Here is a 24,124-nt window from a genome sequence, read left to right on the forward strand (position 1 = left end):
TTTTGAAATTTGCCCTTCCAATGAAAATATGTTTGGTTCGTGTGTCAGCGAGGCCCTTTTTTCTGCCATAGTGTTTAGGTCCCTAAACTTCTTCAGCCTCGTTCTCAGAGTTGAGAAACGAATCGGACACAAGCCCATGACCTAGTTTATTGCCTGGCCCATAGTTTGAGAAAGACTAGTGGAGCTTCCAGTAAATTTGAATTGTTTATTAAATCTGTCAGCCTGACAGTATGTATCTCTCTTCCAGTCCATTTCAGCTGGTCATTAGATCTTGTTAGCAGCCAGACTCTATCCTCGATCCAGACTCTATTCTTGCTTCTTATCAACACAGAAACACCATCATGCCACATCATTACAAAATCCCACGGCTAATATTTCATTTCTAATGTTGCTTCTAATTTAGTTCTGACAAGCATGTTCAAATGTTTTAAGTGATTATAACGAAATTGCAGTATTAACAGTATTGCTTTGTATGTGTGTGTACATGTGTGTGTTCATGTGTGTCTATATGTATGCGTGTGTGTACAGTTCCAGCTCCAGATGTTTGACATCATCTGCAGTACATCCTGGGCCAGCAGAGATAAGTGTTGTGAACTGCCAGCACTGGTAAGAAACACACACACACACACACACACACACACACACACACACACATTCTCTCTCACAAACACACATACACACACTTTCATTCATCATTTTCTGTCTTTCTCTCCCTTTCTCTTCCTTGTTCTCCCTTTCTCTTCTCTCTGAGTATGTAATTGTTTCAAGCCATGAATGTTATGGCCTCAGATAATTATAATCATGAATGTGATTACCATCCAAATCAATTATTATGAAGTGAATGAATCAGAATTAGGGTTTGTCTCTTACATAATTAAAGTGGAGAGTGTATGTCAGACAGCTTTGACTGTCTCTTTCTCTCTTTATCTCTCTTTCTCTCTCTCTCACTCACACACACTCACACACACACATACAAACACACATATTGGAAGCAGGTCAGGTCTGAATGAGCCTGCAGCCAAACAGAGCACCAGGTATCGATGTTCGGGCTTGTACGTAACTACATGTATGATGAAATATGGCTGTGCTGAGGGGAGAGACGGGCAGAGGAGGAAGAGAAGGAGGGAGAGGGAGGGGAGAGAAAGCAAGAGAGAGACAGAGAAAATGATACAGAGGTCTTTTCTGCAAATTACAGAACAGATGAAACAGCGTGCATCGTGAAGCGTGCCAGCCATAAAACATAACCATACCCACCCAGGCACAACAGATAACAGATAACTGTAATGTTAAAATGGACTAAAATGAACTTTTCAATATAAGCCAATTTGCTATAGTTACACATAATCGTTATGAAGTTGGTCTTCGCTAATAGTTTGTCAGCAATAAAGGAGACGAAGCAAACACTGAGTGCATTGTACCACATGCCATGTTTTTTTCAGCGAGGTCACACTGCAACTAAAAAAAACTCGGGATTAAATACAATTTGTATGACCTGAGACAAGTTGGCCAAAGTTGACCATGTTTGCCATCGTTATCTTGTATGTTGGCAAGGAAAAGTTGTCTGTCAGTTTGGTGTCTGAAACCAGCCAGTGGACTGTAGCGTGGCCTGAATACAGACCAACTGTGTGTGTGTGTGTGTGTGTGTGTGTGTGTGTGTGTGTGTGTGTGTGTGTGTGTTTTTTCAGAGAGTTGAAGAGCAGTGCCCCCCCATGCCTCATGCCTGTACCTGCTCCCAGGACAGCAAGGGACCCCCAGGACCCTCCGGACCCCCCGTAAGAACACATTTATCTATCTGTCTCTCTTATTCATTCATTTATTCATTCATTCATTCAATCGCTCATTCATTCTCTGACTTGCTCAATCCAACCTTCTGGACCATCAGTATGAGCACCGTCTTTGTCATTCTCTTTTTGTTTTCCTCTCCATCTGTGTCTTTCTTTCTAGAGGCCTAAATGGGAAGCTTTTCTCTCTATACATATATTTAGCTTTTTGTCATTTACTCATTCCATGACTTGTAGTTTCTATCTATTCCAAAAACAGTATTAGTTTGGCTGGTTAAATAATGGCTGGTGCTAGTGCTGGTGAATTTTGAAATCCAACAACCACTGTGGCCACTAGGTAAAAAAGTTAGTTTCCCGCTCTGAAATTCACTACTGAATATTACTGAAGTTAGTCAGTCACTTATAAAATAACACGTAATCATCCATTAACCAATGAATATCAGATAACAGTGAAAGTTGATGTAGGGGTAGTGTGGAATGAAACCCTTGAAATGAAAAAATCCCGGATCTTTGAGGGTTTTCATGGGATGGCGGTGGTATTATGCTAGAGAGACAGAGATGAGCCTGTAGCACGGCTGAATTCCTCTCACGCAGTAGCAGGTAAAACCTGATATGGGCTGGGAGATGAGAGTAAATAAATGAGCTCATTTAAGGCCAGACGCTTTTGTCTATATTCTCTGTTTTTTTCCCTCTTTACCATTTCTGTCTCTATCTCCAACTCTCTTTTTTCCTTCCTTTCTCTCTCTCTCCCTCCCTCTGCCTCTCATCCCTCTCTTTATATCTTTCTTTTTCCCTCTTTTTCTCTCCCTTCTTAAGTTCTTCTCTGTCCCTCCATCCCCTCATTTCTCTCTTTCTCTCTCTGTCTCCACCCCTGGGTGCTGAGGGCAGGGGAGAGGTGGGGATCAACACTGGTATGGTTTGAGAAAGTAATTATATGGCGATTCCATTTATCACAGCCGATTACAATCCCCCCTTTTCCTCCCTGTCTGACTGGCCAGATCCATTAACTCATCCATTGGGTTGTTTCCATAGGCCGCAGCCCTCCCTTCTAGTTTTCTTTGCCTGTCTTTGTCTTTGTCTCTTTACCGTTTTACCTTTTTATCCAGCCAGAGACCTGTAATGCAGACAGAGCTCCACTACACAAAATATCCATGTTATATCCAAAATATCCATGTAAAGTCATTTAGTGCATTACGTCTTAAAATCGTAATACTTAATACTTCTTTCTTAAAACAAGTAAAAAAAATCTGCCAGTGGGGTGAGATAATTTCACTTGTTTCCAATGCAAATCAACTTGCTTCAAGAATTATATTGACACTAATGGAGCCGTAGTTCAAGATTTTGGCTTTTATTATTGAAAATGGTGAAACGGTGTTGATGACATGGTGAAAAGGGGATTTATTTCACTCCATTAGCAGATTGTTTCAAGGAAACAAATGGAAAATTGCAGTATGTAAGCCTAAATACGACACTAAATGATTTGTTAATATGGATTTTTTTTGCAGTATGCAGACCTGCTCTCTCTCTTTCTGTCTTTCTCTTCCAACTGTACATTTATTTCTCTTTTCCATCTCTTTCTCCATCCCCCCCCTCTCTTTCCATACCAGAGGCCAATAGCATTTAGCTTTAGACTTCCTTGCTTTCATTGTCTTTTTTTTCTCTCTATTTTCTATTTCTCCCACTCCATCCCCATGCACTGAGGCTCTTCTTCTCTTTGTCTCTTTTTATCTCTTGATACCTCCCTCTCTGTGGCTGTGTCTGTCTTTCTGTCTCTCTCTCTGTCCATGTGTGTCTCGCTCTCCGGCAGTGAATGGGGTTTTTAAATCGCATTTTAACTGCAGCAGATGGACGTAGATGAATGGCTTAATGTAGAAATCATAGCCACTACTGTACTAAAACTGCATGCTATTGTCAGTGGGGGATTTGATGGAGGATGAGAAGGGAATGCCATTCCCCTTGTTAACACAATATAATGGTTGTTAACGCAATAAATGTATAAATGTATCCCCTGTGGAAGGTAAGCTTCCCACAGACAAGAAAACTTTCAGAATCCTAACAGACTGTGAAAACTGAGTTTCACTGTCAACACTGGGTGTTTACAGAATGTGTTGTCGTGCTGGAAAGTTACTCACACTCTGTGATAAAGCAAGGAGCACAAATCAAGCAGATTAAATGTCTGGATCCACAGGGATCCGTAATGCAGTCTCTAAGCACACACAATTCTGTCGTTAAAAGACAAAAATGAGCTGGAAAGCCAAGAACAGTAGTTGCCATCTGATCATAAAATTAGAGTCTCAGCACAAAACAGTCCTGCAAAAGGTGACAGTATTGTGCACACTGAATCGAATGCATGTACTCTTTATTTGTGCATCTACACACAAGACAATATTAATGGTAACAGGGGCCATATAGGCTAGTGGAGATCATTTTCAAGAAGTGGAGATCCAGCAAACATTCATGCTTTTTTCATGACATTAGCTGCTGTTGGCTATTGTCTTCATTGTCAGATTTGTGTCGTTGCCTGTTTCACACAGCAGGAGTCCCACCAGTTTTGTCAAGCTTTGAGTCATAAAAGTTCAACATGTCTGAAATAATATTGATGGCCCCAGTTGAATTGCATTCTAAGACTATTCTGTGCTCACTGAGTTAGCACAGACTCAGCTCAATACTGAAAATCAGTCAGCAATCAATCTAGCATTAAGGAAAACATGACATTCTCTCCCCGTCATCTCCTTTTGTTAAATTTGAATTGTGCTCACGCTGTTCAACATCCAAGTGTGCTGTCCCTTCATTGAAAAATGGAAATTTGCCTTTGGCATCAAACAGCTCAGTTAAAACGATATATAAGTGAACATGCAAGACAAGGACAACAAATATATTACATTTAAGCGCAATAAAAAAAACATTTAGATGGCTGTAATTCATGAGTTTCTCTCATCAGCGGTTTTATTATGAGTAGCAATAGATGCGAGCTGTTCTGCACTAGATTGTTGTTTTTTCTTCCTCTGTCTCTTATTTTCACCTCTAGTCAGCAATTATCCAGAAAGATACACTGGAAGGAAAAAAAATAGAGAAAAAAGAGAATCCCTTCATTAGGATCGACTTTTTCTGTGCTTTCATCACATCTGTATGTCTCCTCTCTCATTCCTCTCCCTCCTCCTCCTCCACCTCCTCCCTGCGACCATCCCTCCTGTCCCTTCTGGCGATATAGGAACTACCTAGCCGCCCCCTCATTCCCAGGAGGGACCTATTAAAGCAAACACAGGAAGAGGACATATCCCAGATGGGCCAATGACTAGCAGATGTGTGTAGCTTGTCCCCTGTTAAATCCTGGGGCTTGAAAGGTCAACCTGAGGTTTACAGCTCCCATAGTCCTGCTGTCTGCATCAACTGTACTTACAGATGCAGTCAGATAAAGTGCAGAGGACAGGGGGACACTTTGCAGACATCGATTATGTCCAGGTTGACTGTGTTACAGTGTCTTTTTGGTCTGTGTTGCAGGGCGGCCCAGGCATCAGGGGAGCCAGAGGAGACAGAGGAGAGCCAGGAGTGACGGTCATTAATTTAAACACATTGAACTTCTACAGACCCTTTCTTCTAATGTAAAACCTGTAATACGTAATGAGTCTCAAATAGTATCTGTCTGACATCTTTCATGTGGTGGAGCCACTGCAGGGGCGGGTGATCCGAGCGGAGGGTGAACTAGCGCCCCAGGAGGTAATAACGGAGGGTGTGGACCGCCCACTGGATGGCTAAACACTGTTTCCCAGTGGTGCTGTAGTAGGATTCATGTTGACAGTGCATCCTGCTCATATGATGGTCCACACCCCTACCTCCTGGGACAGAACAGCCCCCTGTCCTCTGTTCAACCCTTTGGTCCGGAAGATAAAAGGAGAGAAGTTTGGGGTGTGTAGGAGCGCCCCCCCCCCCCCCAAATGGCCTTTTCAACACAGCAGCCCTTTGGCACTGCTCCATCCACTAGACTGAATCTGAGGCAGACAACGAGACGGTCAGTTCAGGAAAAGCCAAAAGTAGTCTGCCTGACCCAAGAACTACCTCACCTTCCTTTTGGCCTCGGGTCTAAGGCAGGCTGTGATTGCCACTGTTTTGTTCAAATTAATCTCAAATAGTATTCTGTCTTTAATTCAAACGAATAAAGGCTTGGAATATTCATGGAAGATTTACTGTACAGTTTGCATCTGCTGTAATTTTACTGTGGCAGTCTGTTCCAAACCATCCAGCAGTGGCAGTCAGTGCAACTGGGCCTGGTGTTGTTGGAAATGTCTCAATACCAATACCGAGTTCCCATAATTCAAATTTGATACTAGCTCTAGAAACATGTGTTTTCAAAGCCTTTCTGACATTGCATGAAGTAGCAGGGGTCCCGCAACTTCCACACAAAAATGCAGGGTTGTCAGTCAAGAAAGTGAGGTTGTTTTTCTCAATTACCATAACTCCCACTTTGACATTTTTTGAGTGACTATGTGTCGTGTACAGAACATGGACCGGCCCACCCAGAACTTGGAACTTGTTTAGCACATTTAGAAGAATTACCTCCTGAAACAAAAACAGGATATTTTGTTATGGAAGGCCTGTAAATATAGACCATGTGTGAGATGGGTGTAATTGTGTTGGTTTTGTAGTGTGGCAGTATTTTATGTCCTGAAGGACCCCCCCCCCCACCCCCCCACCCCCACCCCACACACATACACATGCACATATACACATACACTAATAAAAGCCTGTCAGCTCACACTTGTCTTAGCTCAACATTCTGGGCTAGGCACAGCTTTTGTAGCATTAAAACTGAAGAAAATTTTGGCAGTTTATTTGAACAGTTGGTGTCTATACGATATAGTTGCTTCACAAATTCATACTCATTCATTTTCAATAATCCATTTAAGTTAATTCATTTAAGTACAAACGGTGATAGTTTGTAACATAAACTGCACAATTATTAAAATAAACCTTTAACTTAATTTACAATCATCAGTCAATTTTGATGAATCTATAGTTAGTTCAATTTCCGTGATATTTTAGAATATAAACTGTACACTTGGTAAAACATAACTTCTAATCCCATGACCATTTCAGCCCTCTGTTTTTTTCTATTTCATTCATGTATGTCTGATCCACTATTTCTTTTGATTGTTTACTTGGGTAAGAAAGGCATGAAGCCCGTATAGAACAGCTGAACAGTAAAACAATAAATACAGCAGGAGTGAAGGTTACTTTGGCTGCTGCTGCTGCTGAGCCAACAAGCTGCAAGTGCAGGGAATCAGTGGTGCGAAGGAGGAAGAGGAATCGCTGCAGGAACTCCTGGCTTCCACTCATACACATGGATCAAATGAGCCACCATACTGGCACAACCTGATTAGAGATGGATGGACAAGTGTCTAAATCTGTTTCCTGGAGTAGATCTGATTATAGAAACCGCCAGTGGTAGAAACTGCCCCGAAGCGTGTGCTAATGAAGGTTACCTGGGTTTGTAGTTTTAACTTGATGGACGTTGTGTGCGTTGATTAAGCGCGGCCCCCAAGGCAATGGAGGTGTGTCCACCTGTTTTCTGCAACATTATTTTGAAACTGGCTGATTCACATTAAATGGAGGTTGAATGTGATAACCAGACACCTTCTCTTTCCTTTTTCTGGTTAAGAAAATAAGAAACTAGCTTGGAACTCTGTCATGTACATTTACCATGTTTATCTTTTATGTTTAATAGTTTTATCTTGCAGCTTTCTTGAAAGTAAATTTGATATTACTAATCCTTCCCACCTACTAACCAATCATTTGAGAGTTGTTTTTGTCACAATATGTGTGTTTGCTACTTTGGTTCTTCAGTATTATTGGTACAGATTGATTGACAAGGCTGGTATGAGATTTGTACATTACTATCACTGAATGTCATCAATATGTGATGGTGTTTAAAAGTAACAAGTAGAGTCCTCACTGAATGATTTGTTGTGTTGTCCTCACAGGGACCCCAAGGACCAGTGGGAGAGAGCGGCCCTCCTGGACCCCAAGGACCCCCTGGTCCTCAGGGACCTAGCGGACTCTCTATACAGGGGCCCCCGGTAAGACCGTGTGTCTGTACGCTCGTGTTTGTCTACTGCATGTAATGTATGTCTGTGTCTACTACTGTCTGTGTCTGTCTCACAGTTTCACACAATATTTCCTCAGTATTCCCTCAGCAGTATTGCACCACCGCATCAAGGAAATTTCACCACTACTTGAGAAAATGGGACATTTCAATAACAGTGTAATTTAGCAAAATTTCCCTCTAAAACACAAAGAACTGTAGTCCTAATGTTTAGAGGAAATTTGTTCATGATAAAGTGTCAGAAGAAAGACGTTTTTTGAAATGCAACCGGTACAAGAACCATATCTGGGACCAAAATACAGACAGATGTGGAACCAAAAACTAAAATTACTCCCAAGCATGACTGCTACATTAGATTACAGAAGAAACACATAATGTGTGTTGTTTGCCATTTCGCTCCCACCTGTGTGCAGCAAGATCACAAATGCCGTGCAATTAGGAATGGACTTAGTATTGAGCTGTCAAGAAAAGTGCCAAAATAAATTGACAAATGTTGACACATCCCTCAGATGGACTTCCAGGCACTTGCAGGTTCTCTGCCAAGGCACGCTGAAACTGTTCTGAGGGCCTGTGGTGGCCCCGCATCTTATTAAGTCAACTGATGTTGGTTTTTCCATTTCTTTGGTAGCTATCTGTATGGCCGCAGGTCCATCTCAGTTGTAATGACAGTGCCCATTTGTTTTGCAGGGGGCTCCTGGAGAGAAGGGAGACAGAGGAGAGACCGGTCTGCCAGGACCCATGGTAAGACAACCCGCACCCAAAAATCACTGCTGCATCTTTTCCTCGCGTGGTCAGCTTCACTCAAGGAGAAAAATGCTTTGACTGATCGCACATGATAAGACACAGAGGTGATATGTGTGTATGCTGGGAGAACATGTTGATATGATCCCCTGCATCACAGAACACAGTAGTGTGTGTGTGTGATTCCTCTCTATCAAATCACCTTGTTGTTCTAAAGATTAGAGTCTGGCTCATCGTACATGTCATCCCCTTTCTCTCTTTCTTTCTGTTTACTCTCTGCAATACACTGCCCAAATGCCACAAAATTGTAACCTAACTAGCTTCTAGTCCCATTCAGAGTGATTTCTCCCACTGTCAGTGTGTCTTGAATGAGGGAACTGAACACACTGTAAAATGTCATTAGGTCCTGACACACAGACTAATATATTGATGTGTGGGTGTGTATGTGTGTGCGTGTGCATTTGTGCGAGTGTGTGTAGATGTGTATCATGTGAGTATTTGTATTTATGTGTGTTTGTATGTGCGTGTATGTTTTTACTGTACGTCTGAGGAAGATGGATGTATTATGTCAATAGTATAACGCAATCAGCTGTGTGTGTGTGTGTGTGTGTGTGTGTGTGTGTGTGTGTGTAAATGATCCTGTGTGTATGTGTGGAGAATATGAATGAATGAGTCCTACAGCAATAATTACTGAAGTGCTGTGGCCCCGCAGGCTCAGAGAAATGAGACTGGACTTTTTGTTGCCCTATAAAGGCAAAGTGCAGTAACTTCATTCCATGTCACATTATTTATCTTATATATTTTCAACATTTTGACGCTTGTCTTCCACCTAATTTTAGACGGTCAACATTAAAATAACCAGAAAAGGCAGTAACCACAGTATTAACTGGTTTCCCTCTGCATTTAAACCTTTTCAACTATAGTCTGTGTTGTCTGCCCTGGTCTTCCATGGCGTTGCATTGTTTAGGCGGCCCACTGATAACAAATCACCTGTTAGAAGTGAAAATATTAATATTGGCTTAAAAATTATTGATCAGTTTCTTATAGAATAGGTTATTCCTGTTACTTACAATAGTAAACTAAATAGTGACTACTGAGTTTAAAATGGATACAATTGGGATTGAAAAAAAAAAATCTGTCTATTGATTTATTACCATTAACTATCAACAATTATAAAAATTTTAGAGAAGGAACTTGTTATAAGCTAGTTTGATAGGCTTACAACTTCTGATGTTACAAATTGTTGGCATGTGTGTAAAAAGTAAATTCTGTCTGTTTGCCAAAAAGATACACATTCATTCATCATTCATTCATTCATTTGTAGTTACTGCTGTTTTATTTTGTATTACCAGGCAGTGCAGTTTCAATGATGCAAACAGCAGTATCTGCACAGTACCTAGACTACTTGTGTATGTTCTAAAGGTCAAGAGCCATTTCATGTTATTAAAAATGTTCAAGTGCTGCTACATTACATTCATTTTGTATGAGTATTAGTTGTGACGGAAAGTAACCTTTTTCTTAGCTTCAGTAATTATGCACTTTGGTTTTGTAGGGCAATTTGATAATTAAACAAACTGACTGAGTGAGAAACTGAGTGAGAAACCAGAAGGAGAAGGAGAGAGGAGAGTTGGAGAGAACAGTGGAGAGAGAGAGGGGCAGAGATAAAGCTTCATGGTGGACTGTGTGTGTGACGGTGTGCCTGTGTGTGTGTGCACATGTATTGACTGTGTTGTTGCTGACACACACACACACACACATGCACATGGACACACAGACACACAGCAGTCTAATGGAATCATCGAGATGTGAATAATCATTACAGTGTCTCCATTATTGGGCAGTGAACCAATCAGAGAGGTAATTCTGAATTAATTTAATGGCGTTCTACTGGGAGCTGTGGACAACTGGAAGGACAGGGGGGCAATGTTTTAATAACTCTGTACCTGGAGGAAATTTATTTTATTATGTTTTCAAGTGCTACATGGCAGATTTTCTCATTAATATATCATTGTTAAAATAATTTTGGTGACAGTCTAATTATGTTTTCACAGATGCTATCTGTAGGATTATTTTAATTAATCCATTGCTGTGAAAAAAGTTGTTTTGACACATTCTAATGCTTGCAAACCTGTTGCTGTTACAAATTGGTCCAGTTTGGAAGTTCTCGGGATTGAATTTGCACACATTTCTTTTCCAATAGACTGGTGATTTAAATATCAAATGCATCAGGGACGTGAAATAATGAATATGCTGATAAAAAGCAGCTCACAGGAGCTACAGAATGCACCACACAATTTATTTCTCCATGATTTAGATATATGGAAAAAACACTACATAGGTTATGACTGAGATTTTTCTTTAGCGTACATTATAGTAATATATGGAGTTAGAGCTGTGAAGACATGATGCAGTATAGCTCATAAGGTGGACTTCAACTTCCAACACTATTACATGGTATGCCTCATTATCGCATCATTAAAACTTAAAAATGTGCTTAAGGTTTAAACCAAACAGATATGTTGCATACATTTCAACTAAAATTATTCCAGTAAGCTCTAAGAGATGTTGCAGGACATATATTTTGCTGAATTTAAGTGCTTTCTTAAAGGTTTGCTGTTCAGAGTAGAGAATGTGGCAGCCAGATTGTGATAGAGCTCTATCAGCTCCATCACAATTTCACACAGCCACAGTGCAGCGCTATCTGCCCATCATCCTGCATTTCTACTTATCATGGAGATAGTCGAGGTTCATCCTACAATGTTTATGTGACCGATGAGCTAGAAAAAGAACACAAAATGTCACCCTTGCCAAAGTCCGGTCCAGACTGTTTTTCCTTCAGAAACTCCAGCCAGGTTTTTGAAGTGAACAGGAAACTTTTTACATGTTTTATCCAAGTATTTTAGTTAGCGTTCCCTTCTGCTCTGTTGTCTGAGGACAGAAGCAGGATCAGTAAACAAATTAAGAAGGCAGGTTGCGTTATTGCCCTGAGCCCAGATTCATTACAGGTTATCACAGAGCTGAGGTGCTGAGCAGAGGTTGACCAGTTATGGATTTTTTGAAGATCTATACAAATTTTTAAAGGAAAAAGCAGATTATAATTAAATACATGCTCATTTGGGCAGCATGGTGGTTCAGTGTTTAACACTGTCGCCGCACAGCAAGAAGGCCCTGGGTTTGAATCTCGGCCCCGTACCTTGTGGAGTTTGCATGTTCTCCCCGTGTGTTTCCTCCCACAATCCAACAACATGCAAGTCTGGATTGGAGACTCTCAATTGCCCATAGGTGTGAATGTGAGCGTGAGTGTGTGTGTCTGTCTAGCATATGTGTTCGCCCTGTGATGGGCTGGCGACCTGTCGAGGGTGTTTTCCCTGCCTTCCACACAATGCATGCTGGGATAGGCTCCAGCCCCCCCCCCATCATTTGACGCTGAATATGAATAATCAGGTATAGAAGATGAATGAATGAATATCCTGATTTGGAACTTATTACAATTAGATTTAGCCATAGTCAAACCTTTCATGTGGAGCTGACACTGCAAAAGCGCTCCATGCAAATTTTGAGAGACAGCTCCCACAGACAGCGTTAAAGGAGCACTATTATTTATTTTCCACACCGCAGAGCGCAACCGGCCACAGTCGCCGCTCACATCTGCCGATTACTGATTATGGCAAACCGATGAATCAATCGACCTTCAGCGCAGACTATACCGCAGTATGATGATCACCCTCTGAAGGCTTCCTTTAATGACCTTAGAGGCACTTTCCATACTATACTGCATTATGATGGTCACCCTTTGCAGGGTGTCTAATGACTTTAGGAGTGGATTCAGTGGCTGGGTAGTAATGCTGAGATTCCTCAGAAAGGTTTAAGAGGTCTTTTGTGCCAGCAGTTGTCAGGCTCTTTATAATGAGTCTACATGATATGATGATGATGATGATGATGATGGTTTTACTGTATTGGATAGGTGTTTGTGCTGATGCAGATAAACAGAAAATGTGTTTTGGGCAGAGGCAGCTGTAAAGATAATGTGTTGTTATGTTGATGCTGATAATCATGTCCCCGATGATTAAAGTTTCATGTTATCGGGCGAGCGCTGTGTTCTCTTGGTGTTTTTATCCTTGCCTGTTTTATACTTTCTTGGTGTAATGGCTATCCCATTTTCCTCACGTTGAATCAATAAAGTTTATCTTACTGAGATTAGTCTGTAGACCAGACGAGACTAGAATTCACATTTTGGTTATTTGGTGATCCAACATTGAGCCGCCGCCAACGCTAAATGAAAGCAAGTCATACTGTAGGTGTCAAATTCGGCATGTTTAACAACTTTGCCTTTTATCAAACCTGTTTTATTTTGAAAACTATCTTTTTTAAGAGTGGAATCAGTAACCAGTCTCATGAGAAGAGAACTAGTCTCTGAACCAGCTCACTGAGAGCCGCAAGACTTCCTGATGCAGCACTATCTAGCTCTCTCCCTGCATAGTCCTATTAATAAAAGCTGGCAGTGCTGCCCTGCGCCGCACTATGTTACCAAGTAATAATGTGTTTTGTCAGAGAGAGGAATATGAATGGGTGTGTGTGCGTGTGTGTGTGTGTGTGTGTGTGTGTATGGCTCAGTGGGGGAATATTGTAGCTTCTAGGGCCCTGTTGTAATATATGGGGGACCACAGAGAATATCACAACTCTAAAACATCAATTACCTCAGTTTCTCTCTCTCTCTCTTTCTCTCTCTCTCTCTAACACACACACTCTCTATCTTTCTCTTTCTCTTCCCCCTTCCTGTTTCTCCCGTTCTCCTTCTGTCTCTCCTCCCTCTATCTCTCTCCGCAGTAAATACAATGTAACCTTGTCATCAGCAGTCCCCCCTCCACCTCTGTTTCAATTTGACAGTGAAAAATGCATCTACAGCAGCTGCAATGAATAGCAAAATGTGTGTGTGTGTGTGTGTGTGTGTGTGTGTGTGTGTGTGTGTGTGTGTGTGTGCGCGCATGTGTGTTTGTGTGTCCATCTTTCTCTTCATCTCTCTCATTTTCATTCTATTTGAGTGTGTGTACTTGTGTGTACATGTTACCAAGTAATAATGTGTTTTGTCTGAGAGAGGAATATGAATTTATGTGTGTATAAGTGTGTGTGTGTGTGTGTCTGTGTGTATTGCTGGCGTAGGAGGGTAGGAATGATTTAAACTTTGTCTCTTCCTCGATCTCTCACAGATGTATGGAGTTGCCCCTCTTAGCCTCGCATCCTCACTGCTCAGGCCTGATCTGTGTAGAACACTAACAGCTGTGTGTGTGTGTGTGTGTGCGTGTGTGTGTGTGTGTGTGTGTGTGTGTGTGTGTGTGTGTATCTGTCTTGGGGGGTTCCCAAGGCTAATGTGTTGAAACAAAATCACTTGATCAGTTGGGTTCTGTTCTGTTCATTCATTTCTTCCAGCACGTATTCTCAAGACCAGCCTGAGAGGCTCAGATAAGTGTGTGTGTTTGTGTTTGTATGTGTGTGTGTGTGTGTGTGTGTGTCTGAGTGTGTGTGTGTTTATACCAGGTTTATACACTTGCATACTTCCAGCACACATGCCTGAGAGTTACTCTTCAATCTCAAAGTGTGTTTTAATGTGCACATGTGAATGCTTATTTCCCTGCTTAGAGTGTGCCTCGCTTTCTACTTTATTGTGCTTGTGTGCGTGTGCGTGTGTGTGTGTGTGTGTGTGTGTGTGTGTGTGTGCTTGAATGTGACAGGGCAGATATCATTGCCAGTGTCTTGGGAGGAGATATATCGGGCCAACATCTTAAACAACAGCACGTCATTAATCATACTAGTCCCGTCCTCTCCGACCCCTTCCTATAATTTGTAGAACCTTAACAGTGTTAACTGTCCTATTTTATGAGCTCTCCACTAATACTGAAGTACAGAGATAAATCACATTAACACTTAATCTATGACTGGATTTTGGAATAGGCTATGTGCATTGACCTGCGGAGAAATGTATGGGGATGCAGTGGAGATGCAGGGTGGCCTGCTGGGTAGAGAGACCGTCCCGTAACCAGAAGGTTATCGGTTATGTTCCTGTCAGTGTGCCCTTGAGCAAGACACTGAACTATCACCTGCTTCTGAAGCACCACTCCTCCTTGCTTCCCTGACACACTGAGTTCTGGTTAAATGTTAAATATGTATGCATTTTAATTCTGATATGTGAAAAAAAAACACATTTCTTATTACACTGTGTGTCATGTGTGGCAGTTGAAGTACTCTAAGAAAAGTACAGGTGCTGGAATTGTTATTTTATAAAGGTGTAATCTGGAGGAATAGCAGGTGCAGGGAAAACTGATGCGATTGAATAAATTGATAGAGCTTCTCATGAATCAAATCACTTCTTGCAGTATGAATTCACGTTCAATGATACTCTGCCAAAGCCATCACCAAAACGAGGTCGACACATTTGAAGCATACAGTATTGAACTGCTGCGTTTCTGCATTTTATACCTCTGTTAAATGGATGTTAACTATCTGGACCATGTGTATGTGCAGTGAGCTCTGTCAGTTTTGGGACAGTGATTTAACCCACCTTGTTTGTGTTTTGTTTAGGGGGTTCCTGGAGGCCCGGGCTCACCTGGGAGAGACGGCCCACCAGGAGGGAGGGTAAGATGCCACGTTGATATAACTTATCTTGGTTGCTATTGCTGTTACACTTTGTGCTGTGGTGGTCCAACCTAAGAGCTTTGTGATACTTGGATACTGAATATCAATGATGACATATATAGACATAATAAACTTTCTATCTTGTGCTGTGAGTTAAATGAGATGGAAAAAACAATCTTGAAGGTCGCACTCAGAGAAGGCAGTTGTTGTGGTGAAAATGCAAAATAAATAAATAAAATAAATACATCCCACAGGCAAAGATAAATGGATATGATATAGGCCAATAATATGAGATATCTTGCTGCTGACACCATTAGTAGTGCCTGAATAGGGTGATCTAAGACAGGAGCAAACCCCTTTTGAAAATGGTTTTAAGAATATACATGGTGTTAAAATATAAAATATAGAGTTAAAACAGTTTATGTCCTTTGTTGTATGCAGTAAAAGATGGAAAATGCACAAAGCAAGCCTATATCTTTAATGTTGGGGCCGAGTGGAAACACTACTGTCCATTTGTGGGTTAGTGTTAGTGTGTAAGTGTTAAAAGAAGTAAAGCACATAAAACAATGAACAATATACAAGGGCCTTTTCATGATGAAAACAGTGAACACGGCGAAGTTGAAAGAGTTTTAGTTGCTTTTAGTTGCTAGTCGCACCTGGTTGTTGTGTTCTAAGATACATGCAGTAGCTTTAAAAGTCTCTAAAAATATTTGCGGTACGATACTGTAAAATGTATGTAATAATAATAAGTGGTTGTCCAGCGGTTTATCTGCCCTTAAAGCACAAGCGGGTTCCAAAATGCTCATCTGCTCTGTCTTATGTCCCCACCATACATACAGTAGTTTCACCACTTGTAGAGCCTTAGAACACTAAATTCACAATAAATGAAAATTCATAAAAGCCCTGTGATACCAGCTGGCTATCGTTGACGCTCACAGTGGAATAAGGCCATACAATACCCAACTGGATTGTAAATACCAACACAGAAACACAGCCAGTGTTCAGCAAAGCAGAAAGAGGAGGTTTTATCCAAATATGTAATGTGATAACAGAAGAGTTTCGTCCTGGTCTGGCTTTTGGCTTGGTGAAAGACACCAAACATAATCCATCTGCTCGCTCCGTACAGGCTGAAGGGGATCCAGAAGCTCATCCCCTCAGCAGTAGATATCATAAAACCTTGTACATAGTTTTCAGGCTGGTCATGTCGTTTCTTTCGGGACACTTGTGTTTTGGCTGGAATTTCTCCTCACTATGCCAGAGAGGTTGGAGGTTCATGAACTTTTAGCAAACCCTTGGAAATTATTAACTCAAAGTTTATTTGAGTTTAATTAAAGGTGCCAGTACAGAGTGTTAAAGTACCATCTGTATTAAATTCTTTAAGCCGCTTTCCCTCAGGACAGTTTTCTCCCCTCTCTGTTGCTTTAAAGCGTAACATACCAGTGCATACCAATCTAATTTATTTCCATGCTGCAAATAAATTAGATTTAAATAAATTTAGATTACTGGGGCAACTGATTGTAACAGCAATAGTCAGCCAGGTTTTGTCTGTTCCTGTTGCACGTGGAGTAACACAATTTTGTTGATTTCTGTTACCCAAACGCAAAGGTAGAGACCTCTACCAACTCTGAGCTATCAAAATACTATCCCAATTATTTGCTCACAAGGTACAGAGGGCTTTCAGGTAACATGACACATGTCTGGTATCCAAAGTAGAGCTCCTCAGCTGTTGGGCAACAGTTGCTGTAAACAGTATAGTTGCGTTTCTAAACACATGACTTGGCCATCGCAACAAAATTGAATAGACATTTTTAATTGCTGTGCTGTTTTGACTGGGAACTGATAACTTCATCACTGATACATCTGATTGATTTTGCGCTTAGATAATATCAGGTTCTAGTTAACCATAGTATCGCACTGCTGGTCAGTTCCAGACACTCTTTGTGGGCTTTTAGCGCAGTTTTGCCAAGTGATGTGAAATCATACACATTTTAGAAGCTAAAAGTTAAATTTCATATCAAAGAGTGTATGTCCACACTTGGCCCAAGGGTGTCCCTGTTAAGGTTAACTGAGCTGACTCTTCTCAAGCTATACAACTCGTAGTGTTTTGGAGTCATGACTAAGTGGTTAGGGCTAAAGATGAGGCAGGTTATTGTTTCACAGTAACCTAAATTTGGAACAAATCTACAATATCAGACCATTCACTTTTACGTATAGCATTACTGAATTGAACTACACCCACTCAGTCTTTTTCAGGTATCTCTCTTTTTCTTTTTCTCCAGTCATCTTCAAATTTTGAGTCACCAACCTGAACTGTATGATGATATAATACATCCGTGCACTCAGAATACATGATTACTATTGTAATCAGGGAGCGTGATCATGTGAAATTACTAATTTGACTTGATAACTATTGTAATCAGGGTGCGATTTTAGTCACTATTAATTTGATAGTGATGTAGAGAAGATTTTGTGGTTACCTAAAATATAGAATAGAACCAACTGAGCTTATTATGAACATAAAGTAGCATCTGAAAATGAATATCCATTCACAAGCCTGAGTTACCAGCTTGATGGGGGTTTATCACAGTCACTAGTCTGTATAATCCAATGTGTAGAAAACAGTGTAGGCTACCAAGATCTTGCTCTGTTGATTCACAGTAACATTTATCTGCATCAATCCACTCGACACACACACACATACAACACTTATCTGGGCTATAAAAAAAACAAACACGAAAAGAGCCTGGCTGAGTGTGAAGAAAGAACAAAAGTTTGGCCAAGAGTGTACTAGCCAGTTAGATCGGTCAAAAACAACAGTAACTGTCTCCTGGGCGCCGTATCTGTCCATATCGCAGTCATATGGAGGAAGGACAGGCATAAATCATCGTTTGTTTTACTAAGTGTTGTACTGCAGCGCTTCTTAGACTTTTTCAGCCCAGGAGCAAACAGAGTACATTTAGTCATGCCCCGGGATCCAAGCTCATTAAAACATGCTAGCAGCACTCAAACAACATGTCCACAACCAATTCTGGCTCCCAACTTTGATATTTAAGAGATACTGTTGGATTGTAAATCATCCAAGACTGAGACGGTACACTTTCCCATTGAAAATGGAGTTTTACATCCGAACTCAGCTCAACATAGCACTGAAAGAAAGTTTAATATAACAAAGAAATTATTCTTAGTTAAATGGGGGTTAGATTCAGAGAACTTGTGCACTCAGCTTTGGGTGTAATTGCACACTGCATGTGGGTATTTGGGCATGCATACAAAAATATGAATTAGATTAGCACCCAATTTCTTAAACTAGGGTCAGGCCATAGGCCTCTTGCTGGTTGGCCTCCAAAACATAACATCAGTAATACATTTTCATGAGCCTGGCTCCCAGGGCAGGAGACTGAACTTGGGCCTCGATCAGAAAAACTGTAAGAACTTCTGGATTATCATATAGCCTGCAATTCTGTTGTGTGTGTGACGTTACCGCTGCTTTGCCGATTGAGCCCCAGTTCTGGATGCCTCTCCAAAGCACCACAGTCCCACCAGAGGCCTAGCTCCAGGGCCTATTAGTGGGATTTACTGGGGAGTGTTAATAGTGTGACACCAGGCTGACTCCTGTACCATGAGGCCTGCGGCGTCTCAATGACACAATGCTTGTGGTATATATTTACATTGTGGGTCTTTTGTGACCTTTTTCTCTTTAGAATGGGATTGTTCTTGTTCCAAATATGCTTCTGTTCTATCTGAAAGGATTTCAAAGTAAAACGTGTATGACGTTATGAGACATGAGGAACTATGGCCTCCTCCAGACCCCCATTAGAGGGTTTAACTGGGGGAGTGTTTACTGCGTGACACCAGAGTGACCCTAGCAGAAGAGATTTCTGATGTCACATTCTGGCTGAGCTTTTCTAACATGCTCATGCATTTGTTATTCTGTAATGAATACATAAATTTTTTTGCAGTGAAATATTTGGAATAGGCATATTCATCTGGAAGGTAAAGCTTCCCATGAGAGTTTGACAGAGCTTAAGGCTGTAGCTGGTATGGGGAGCATTTACGATGTAACACCACAGGGGAGTTTCCCCACACTCAACACTGTGGCGTCCTCCGTGGCTTACAGAGTGGGCTTTGAAGCTTTGTGGTTAAACGAGATATTATAACACACAGAGAGCTAACTAGGGATTAAGGTTGTACCACGTTTCTCATCCTAAATTAATTACCCTCAAATGGTATTTAGTGCACTCTATTATCTTCAGCTGTATCATACAATATCCATCAAGTCATTTTATTGTTTTTCATCAAAGACTTGTATCCTGACACAGTCTAAAATGAGATCCATGTGAGGAGAGTGTCTGTGTTGAAAGGGCATCAGCCTCAACGTGTGACCACAGAGTAAGACTGACATCCAAACTTTTTCCAGGACTTTTTCATACTGATGGCAGCTTTCAAACTGTGCATCAAAGGCACTGAATATATGCAGGGGACAATTTAAGGGGGGGGCCGCAAATCATGGAATGTGTCCATTTTGATAGTTTCTCTATAAAAGTGACCAGTCACCAGTTGAATTTGGAAAAATCACCCAATGAATGTGAGATATAATGAAATCATCATAATGTGTATGACAGGGTAACGTGCTTTAAGAAGAGGGACCTACAGAAAGACTCCGTTTATGACCACAGCTGTGGATGTGCTACCAAAGGTTAAAGCTACAATGTGTTATTGATTTCCTCACTTAAATCTACTGCAGCCATATAGGGGCGATGTAGATGAAGTGGAGGAGACAGGTTTGACAGGATTTTATAAACCTTGAGACGACTAAAACATGGATTGTGTAAAACTCAACAATCTCATTGTGTAAAACTCAACAAACCTGGAAGGAGGTCCTTATGTTTTGAACACTGTGTGTAGAAGTAAGGAGAAAACTAAACATAGAGGATTGACTGGAGACAGTGGTTACCCAACAGATAGAGAGGTCGTCCTGCGACCAGAAGAAGTACTAGAAGCAGAAGCAGCAGGGTATTGGGCGATTGATATAAATAATGTGTGTTAATTTTGATATTCTTTAGAAAATTACCATGTTAAAGTTAGTTTAGTTTGGTGTCTTGCAGGAAATCCCTCTGACAACTGAGAAAGGGATTGTGCAAACCTTGCACTTGCATTGTTCAACCTAAAATGATGAAAGTGCGCTTAATATTTAATACGCTGTGTTTTTTCTCTCCATCTCTGTCAGGGTCTGCCCGGTACAAATGGACCACAGGGACAACAAGGACCTCCTGGACCCATAGTAAGTCTTTTTTGGCTCTCTGGATAATTTTCTTTGGCAGATCACCCTCATAAACTGACTCTGACTGACTCTTCCTACCCCCTCTCTCTTTCTGCCTCTCCCTGTCTGTCTCTCTGTCTCTCTTTATCTGTCTCTCTCTCAGGGAGCCCCAGGAGCACCTGGAGCCCCAGGACCAGGTGGGCCTGCAGGGTCCCATGGAGATCAGGGACTTCCTGTAAGTAAAGTTTTCATATCAGTGGTTTCCCAGATTTTTTTCTGGTGGGGTAGAAAAATCTGAAACAGTTAGACATAAGACACTAAAACTCTCCCTTGAAACCAATGCAAGTGAAGTTAAATTAGCTGAGGTGGTGTGAGGAAAAAAGGGACAGTTTCACTACAGGCTGGTCTAGTCTATTCATCTCTACTATAATAAACAAAGCAAGTATCATTAAATGTCATTAAATATCATTAATATGCTCGCACTACCTGTTTGAAAGACTTACACACCACATATATTTGGCTATAATGGGACAGTGGTGACAGTGGTGGGTGTGAAGTTTAGGAATAACTGAGTTAAAAAAAAAAAAAAAAAAAAAAAAAAAAAAGGGCAACCACACTATTGTGTTACTGTGTTACAAACAAGAGGAAACTAGAAGTAAAAGTAATCAGACGAAAGCCAATGATCAGCACTCGTGACGCACCATACATCACTGTGAAGAACACTGCAGAACTTCTCTAATTTCCTGTAAGAAAAGTGACGACCACAGCTATTTCTCTTGCTTCTTAACTTTAGATAAGATTGTTTTCTCTGGGCAGACCTGAACCTCATTAACCGGCTTCTACACAAACCCACCTACGCAAAGTTTAGGAATCTGAAATGGATGTTTGGATTACCCCACGCCTAAGATCTTCCCTCAGTTGTCGGGGGAAGCCTGTGGTATTGACCGTGAACTGGTCCTCCATACGAATCCCTCTGAGACCACCCAGGAGAGTTTGACATTTATCCAAATTAACAAGGAGGACATGACCTCTCCACTTCCTCCTTCTCCCTCTTCTCCTCCTCCTGATTTGTCCTCATTACATGTTTCTCTGTCATCACGCCGGGCTGCATTTACAGAAGACGCGAAAGTGAGATTTGATAAGATCAGATCTGCGTCGCATAGGGTTCCAGATTTGTTTAAGTGTAAATAACATCATGGTCTGGTTCCAACACAACAAGGAGATCATACTTCTTGGACTGTTTGTGTTTATCTCTTTCTTCTCCTTCTTGTCCTGTTCCTCTTCCTGATCCCTCTCATCTCTTCCCCATGCTGAAGACGGACAATATATTTGCATGTTAGCTGTGGAAGTATTCCTCATTGAAACCAAGTGTTAGCTTTAGCCACAAGCTAATTCTAGTGAGATACTTAGCCAAAAGACAAATCTAAAAATCAAATGTCAAGGTATAACTTTGATTCCAAAAGTAGAATGAGTCAGCATTTGTTCAGCAACAATAAAAAGAGGACAGAAAGACGTGCAAATGGCAAAACAAGAACAAGGAAAAGGATACAGGGGGAAGGGATTTGGGCTTTTAAACTTTGTGTAATGCTAAGAGGAACAGATGATATTGTGATGTTGGTGACAGCTAATCTAGTCTAGGGTCAGTTCTGAAGGCCAGCAGCAAACTTTGGCTGAGAGGAGGAGGACTATAAATCACCATCCCGACACTCACACTCACACTCTCTCACACCCACACACACACACACACACACACATACACACATACAGGGAAAGACAGTGAGAAATCACATCTGTCCTGCTTCTGGAACATCGACAGACGGACACATAGGCACACATGGATGTATGCACATGCAGCAAATACACACACACATACAGGGACAAAGAAAAATCAGATCTCTCACTTTCCTCCGGCTTTCTCTCATAAACAGCTTCAAACCTCGCCCTCAACATTAAATTGCTGATTCAGTTCACATTCTGCCCCTGCAACCCTTAGCCAGGTTGCTGCTCCAAGAGAAAATATGTGGTTTCTATCTTCAATAGCAGCCATTTAAATCTTTTGGGGAATTTTGCATTTTGCTTCATCGTGCCGCAACCTGCCTCAAAATGCGGCATAGAAACCAGTCCCACCAATTTAGCAGCATGCTGAGCTGTACACAATAGAACCACAGTCTGACCCACTGTGTTGAGCATTTTGTCAGATGCAGGATGGGAGGATTTCTACAGCAGCTGCCACTGTAAACTGTCTAAGAACAAAATGTTATGTTCAATCTATCTAGATCCATATTCATAAAACGTCTCATAGTAGAACTAATTATCTGGGACCAAAATTAACCTCATACATTTTATCTAAGTACGACCTGACCAGTATTTTATGAAATAGTAATACAGAATGTTGCATTTGTAGCTTATAATACAGGTCTTTGCATAGTATTCAGTCACTTAGCGTGAGAATCTCCATGGCAACGGTTCCAGGTTGTCATAGTTGATGTCCCTGAGTGTGTGGCCATGTGTCTGAGTGTCTGACCTGGGCAAAATAGTTCTGAATGTTGTTTCAAATCACTCAACCACTTGAGGGTTGCTTAATATATCTCACTAGACTTGCTAGCAAGCAGCTTTAGTATTGCCAGTTAAAAAAGAAAAAAGCAGTAGACTCCTCCTGGCTGCTTTATCAGTCACATCTTAGCCTTGTGAATAAGGAAAGTCGTCATAACAAACTCTGTGGTTGAAATGTAAAGCTTTTTGTGTGAACAAGTAGATTTTCCCATCGACTATGCACTTTGACAGAGCCTATATGTAGTGGGCACTATGTGAAGATAGTTTTGATCAAATAACAAAATAAATTATATTGTAACTTGATTGGGAGATACTCCTGTATTTACGAGTATTAGAAAATATATTAAATTACTGTTGTGCTCAGTTAGCTTCTGGCTCTCCCAGATAGTTTATTTTATTTTTCCCATGTCACCATGATAGGACTGTAGACATTTATATGCCCAGAAAGACTCAGGAGATCCAGACACACACACACACATACACACGCACACACAAAGGAGGTCCAGGAGAAGACTTTTATTTGGGAGACCTGTATTCCAGTTCAACCGCTGTGTCAAATTTTGGCATAGGTATTCTATTATCCGCAATATAATATGCATATGATATGCCAGGCCTACACATACACACACACCCATCCTCTCTCTCTCACTCTCTTTCACTCCATCCACCCACACACACACACGCACACACACACACGCAGGCAGTCAGTCAGTGGTCAAGGACATGTTTCCCCCAAGACAAACAAACCTTTTTCAAAGGCTGTTACAGCATCAAACTGATATTTATCATATCAGCACATGGTTTTGTGGCCAGGAAATATTTGTCTTTTATTTGCCTCTGGATTACAATGTGTTATATTCAGATATGCATCCATGCGCTTTATATGCTTGGCAAGTTTGTGTGTGTGTGTGTGTTATGCTCAGATATGCATCTATGTGCTTTACAGTGCTTGGCAGGAGCGGAAGGCAAGCCCATCCAAGGGGTTGTAAAGGCACAGCAATTGCTCTCTGTCTGTAGGCACACTAGCTTTGTGTGTCTGTGCGTGTGTGTGTGTGTGTG

General features: G+C 41.2%; 1 protein-coding gene across 1 annotated transcript in view; it reads left to right on the forward strand.

The window, feature by feature from the left end:
- Positions 1 to 24,124, forward strand: part of col14a1a (collagen, type XIV, alpha 1a) — a 147,689-nt gene that overhangs the window by 111,914 nt on the left and 11,651 nt on the right. The window contains exons 34-41 of the mRNA XM_071525433.1: positions 529 to 606; positions 1,686 to 1,772; positions 5,283 to 5,336; positions 7,760 to 7,855; positions 8,569 to 8,622; positions 15,199 to 15,252; positions 20,480 to 20,533; positions 20,676 to 20,747. Of these exons, the coding sequence (XP_071381534.1) occupies positions 529 to 606; positions 1,686 to 1,772; positions 5,283 to 5,336; positions 7,760 to 7,855; positions 8,569 to 8,622; positions 15,199 to 15,252; positions 20,480 to 20,533; positions 20,676 to 20,747 (549 nt within the window). The remainder of the gene's footprint in view (positions 1 to 528; positions 607 to 1,685; positions 1,773 to 5,282; positions 5,337 to 7,759; positions 7,856 to 8,568; positions 8,623 to 15,198; positions 15,253 to 20,479; positions 20,534 to 20,675; positions 20,748 to 24,124) is intronic.

This window comes from Centroberyx affinis, unplaced genomic scaffold (assembly GCF_046629955.1).
Source record: "Centroberyx affinis isolate AG114_WGS23_722 - 3 ecotype Tasmania unplaced genomic scaffold, CSIRO-AGI_Caff_v1 ptg001293l_1, whole genome shotgun sequence".
NCBI lineage: Eukaryota > Metazoa > Chordata > Actinopteri > Beryciformes > Berycidae > Centroberyx > Centroberyx affinis.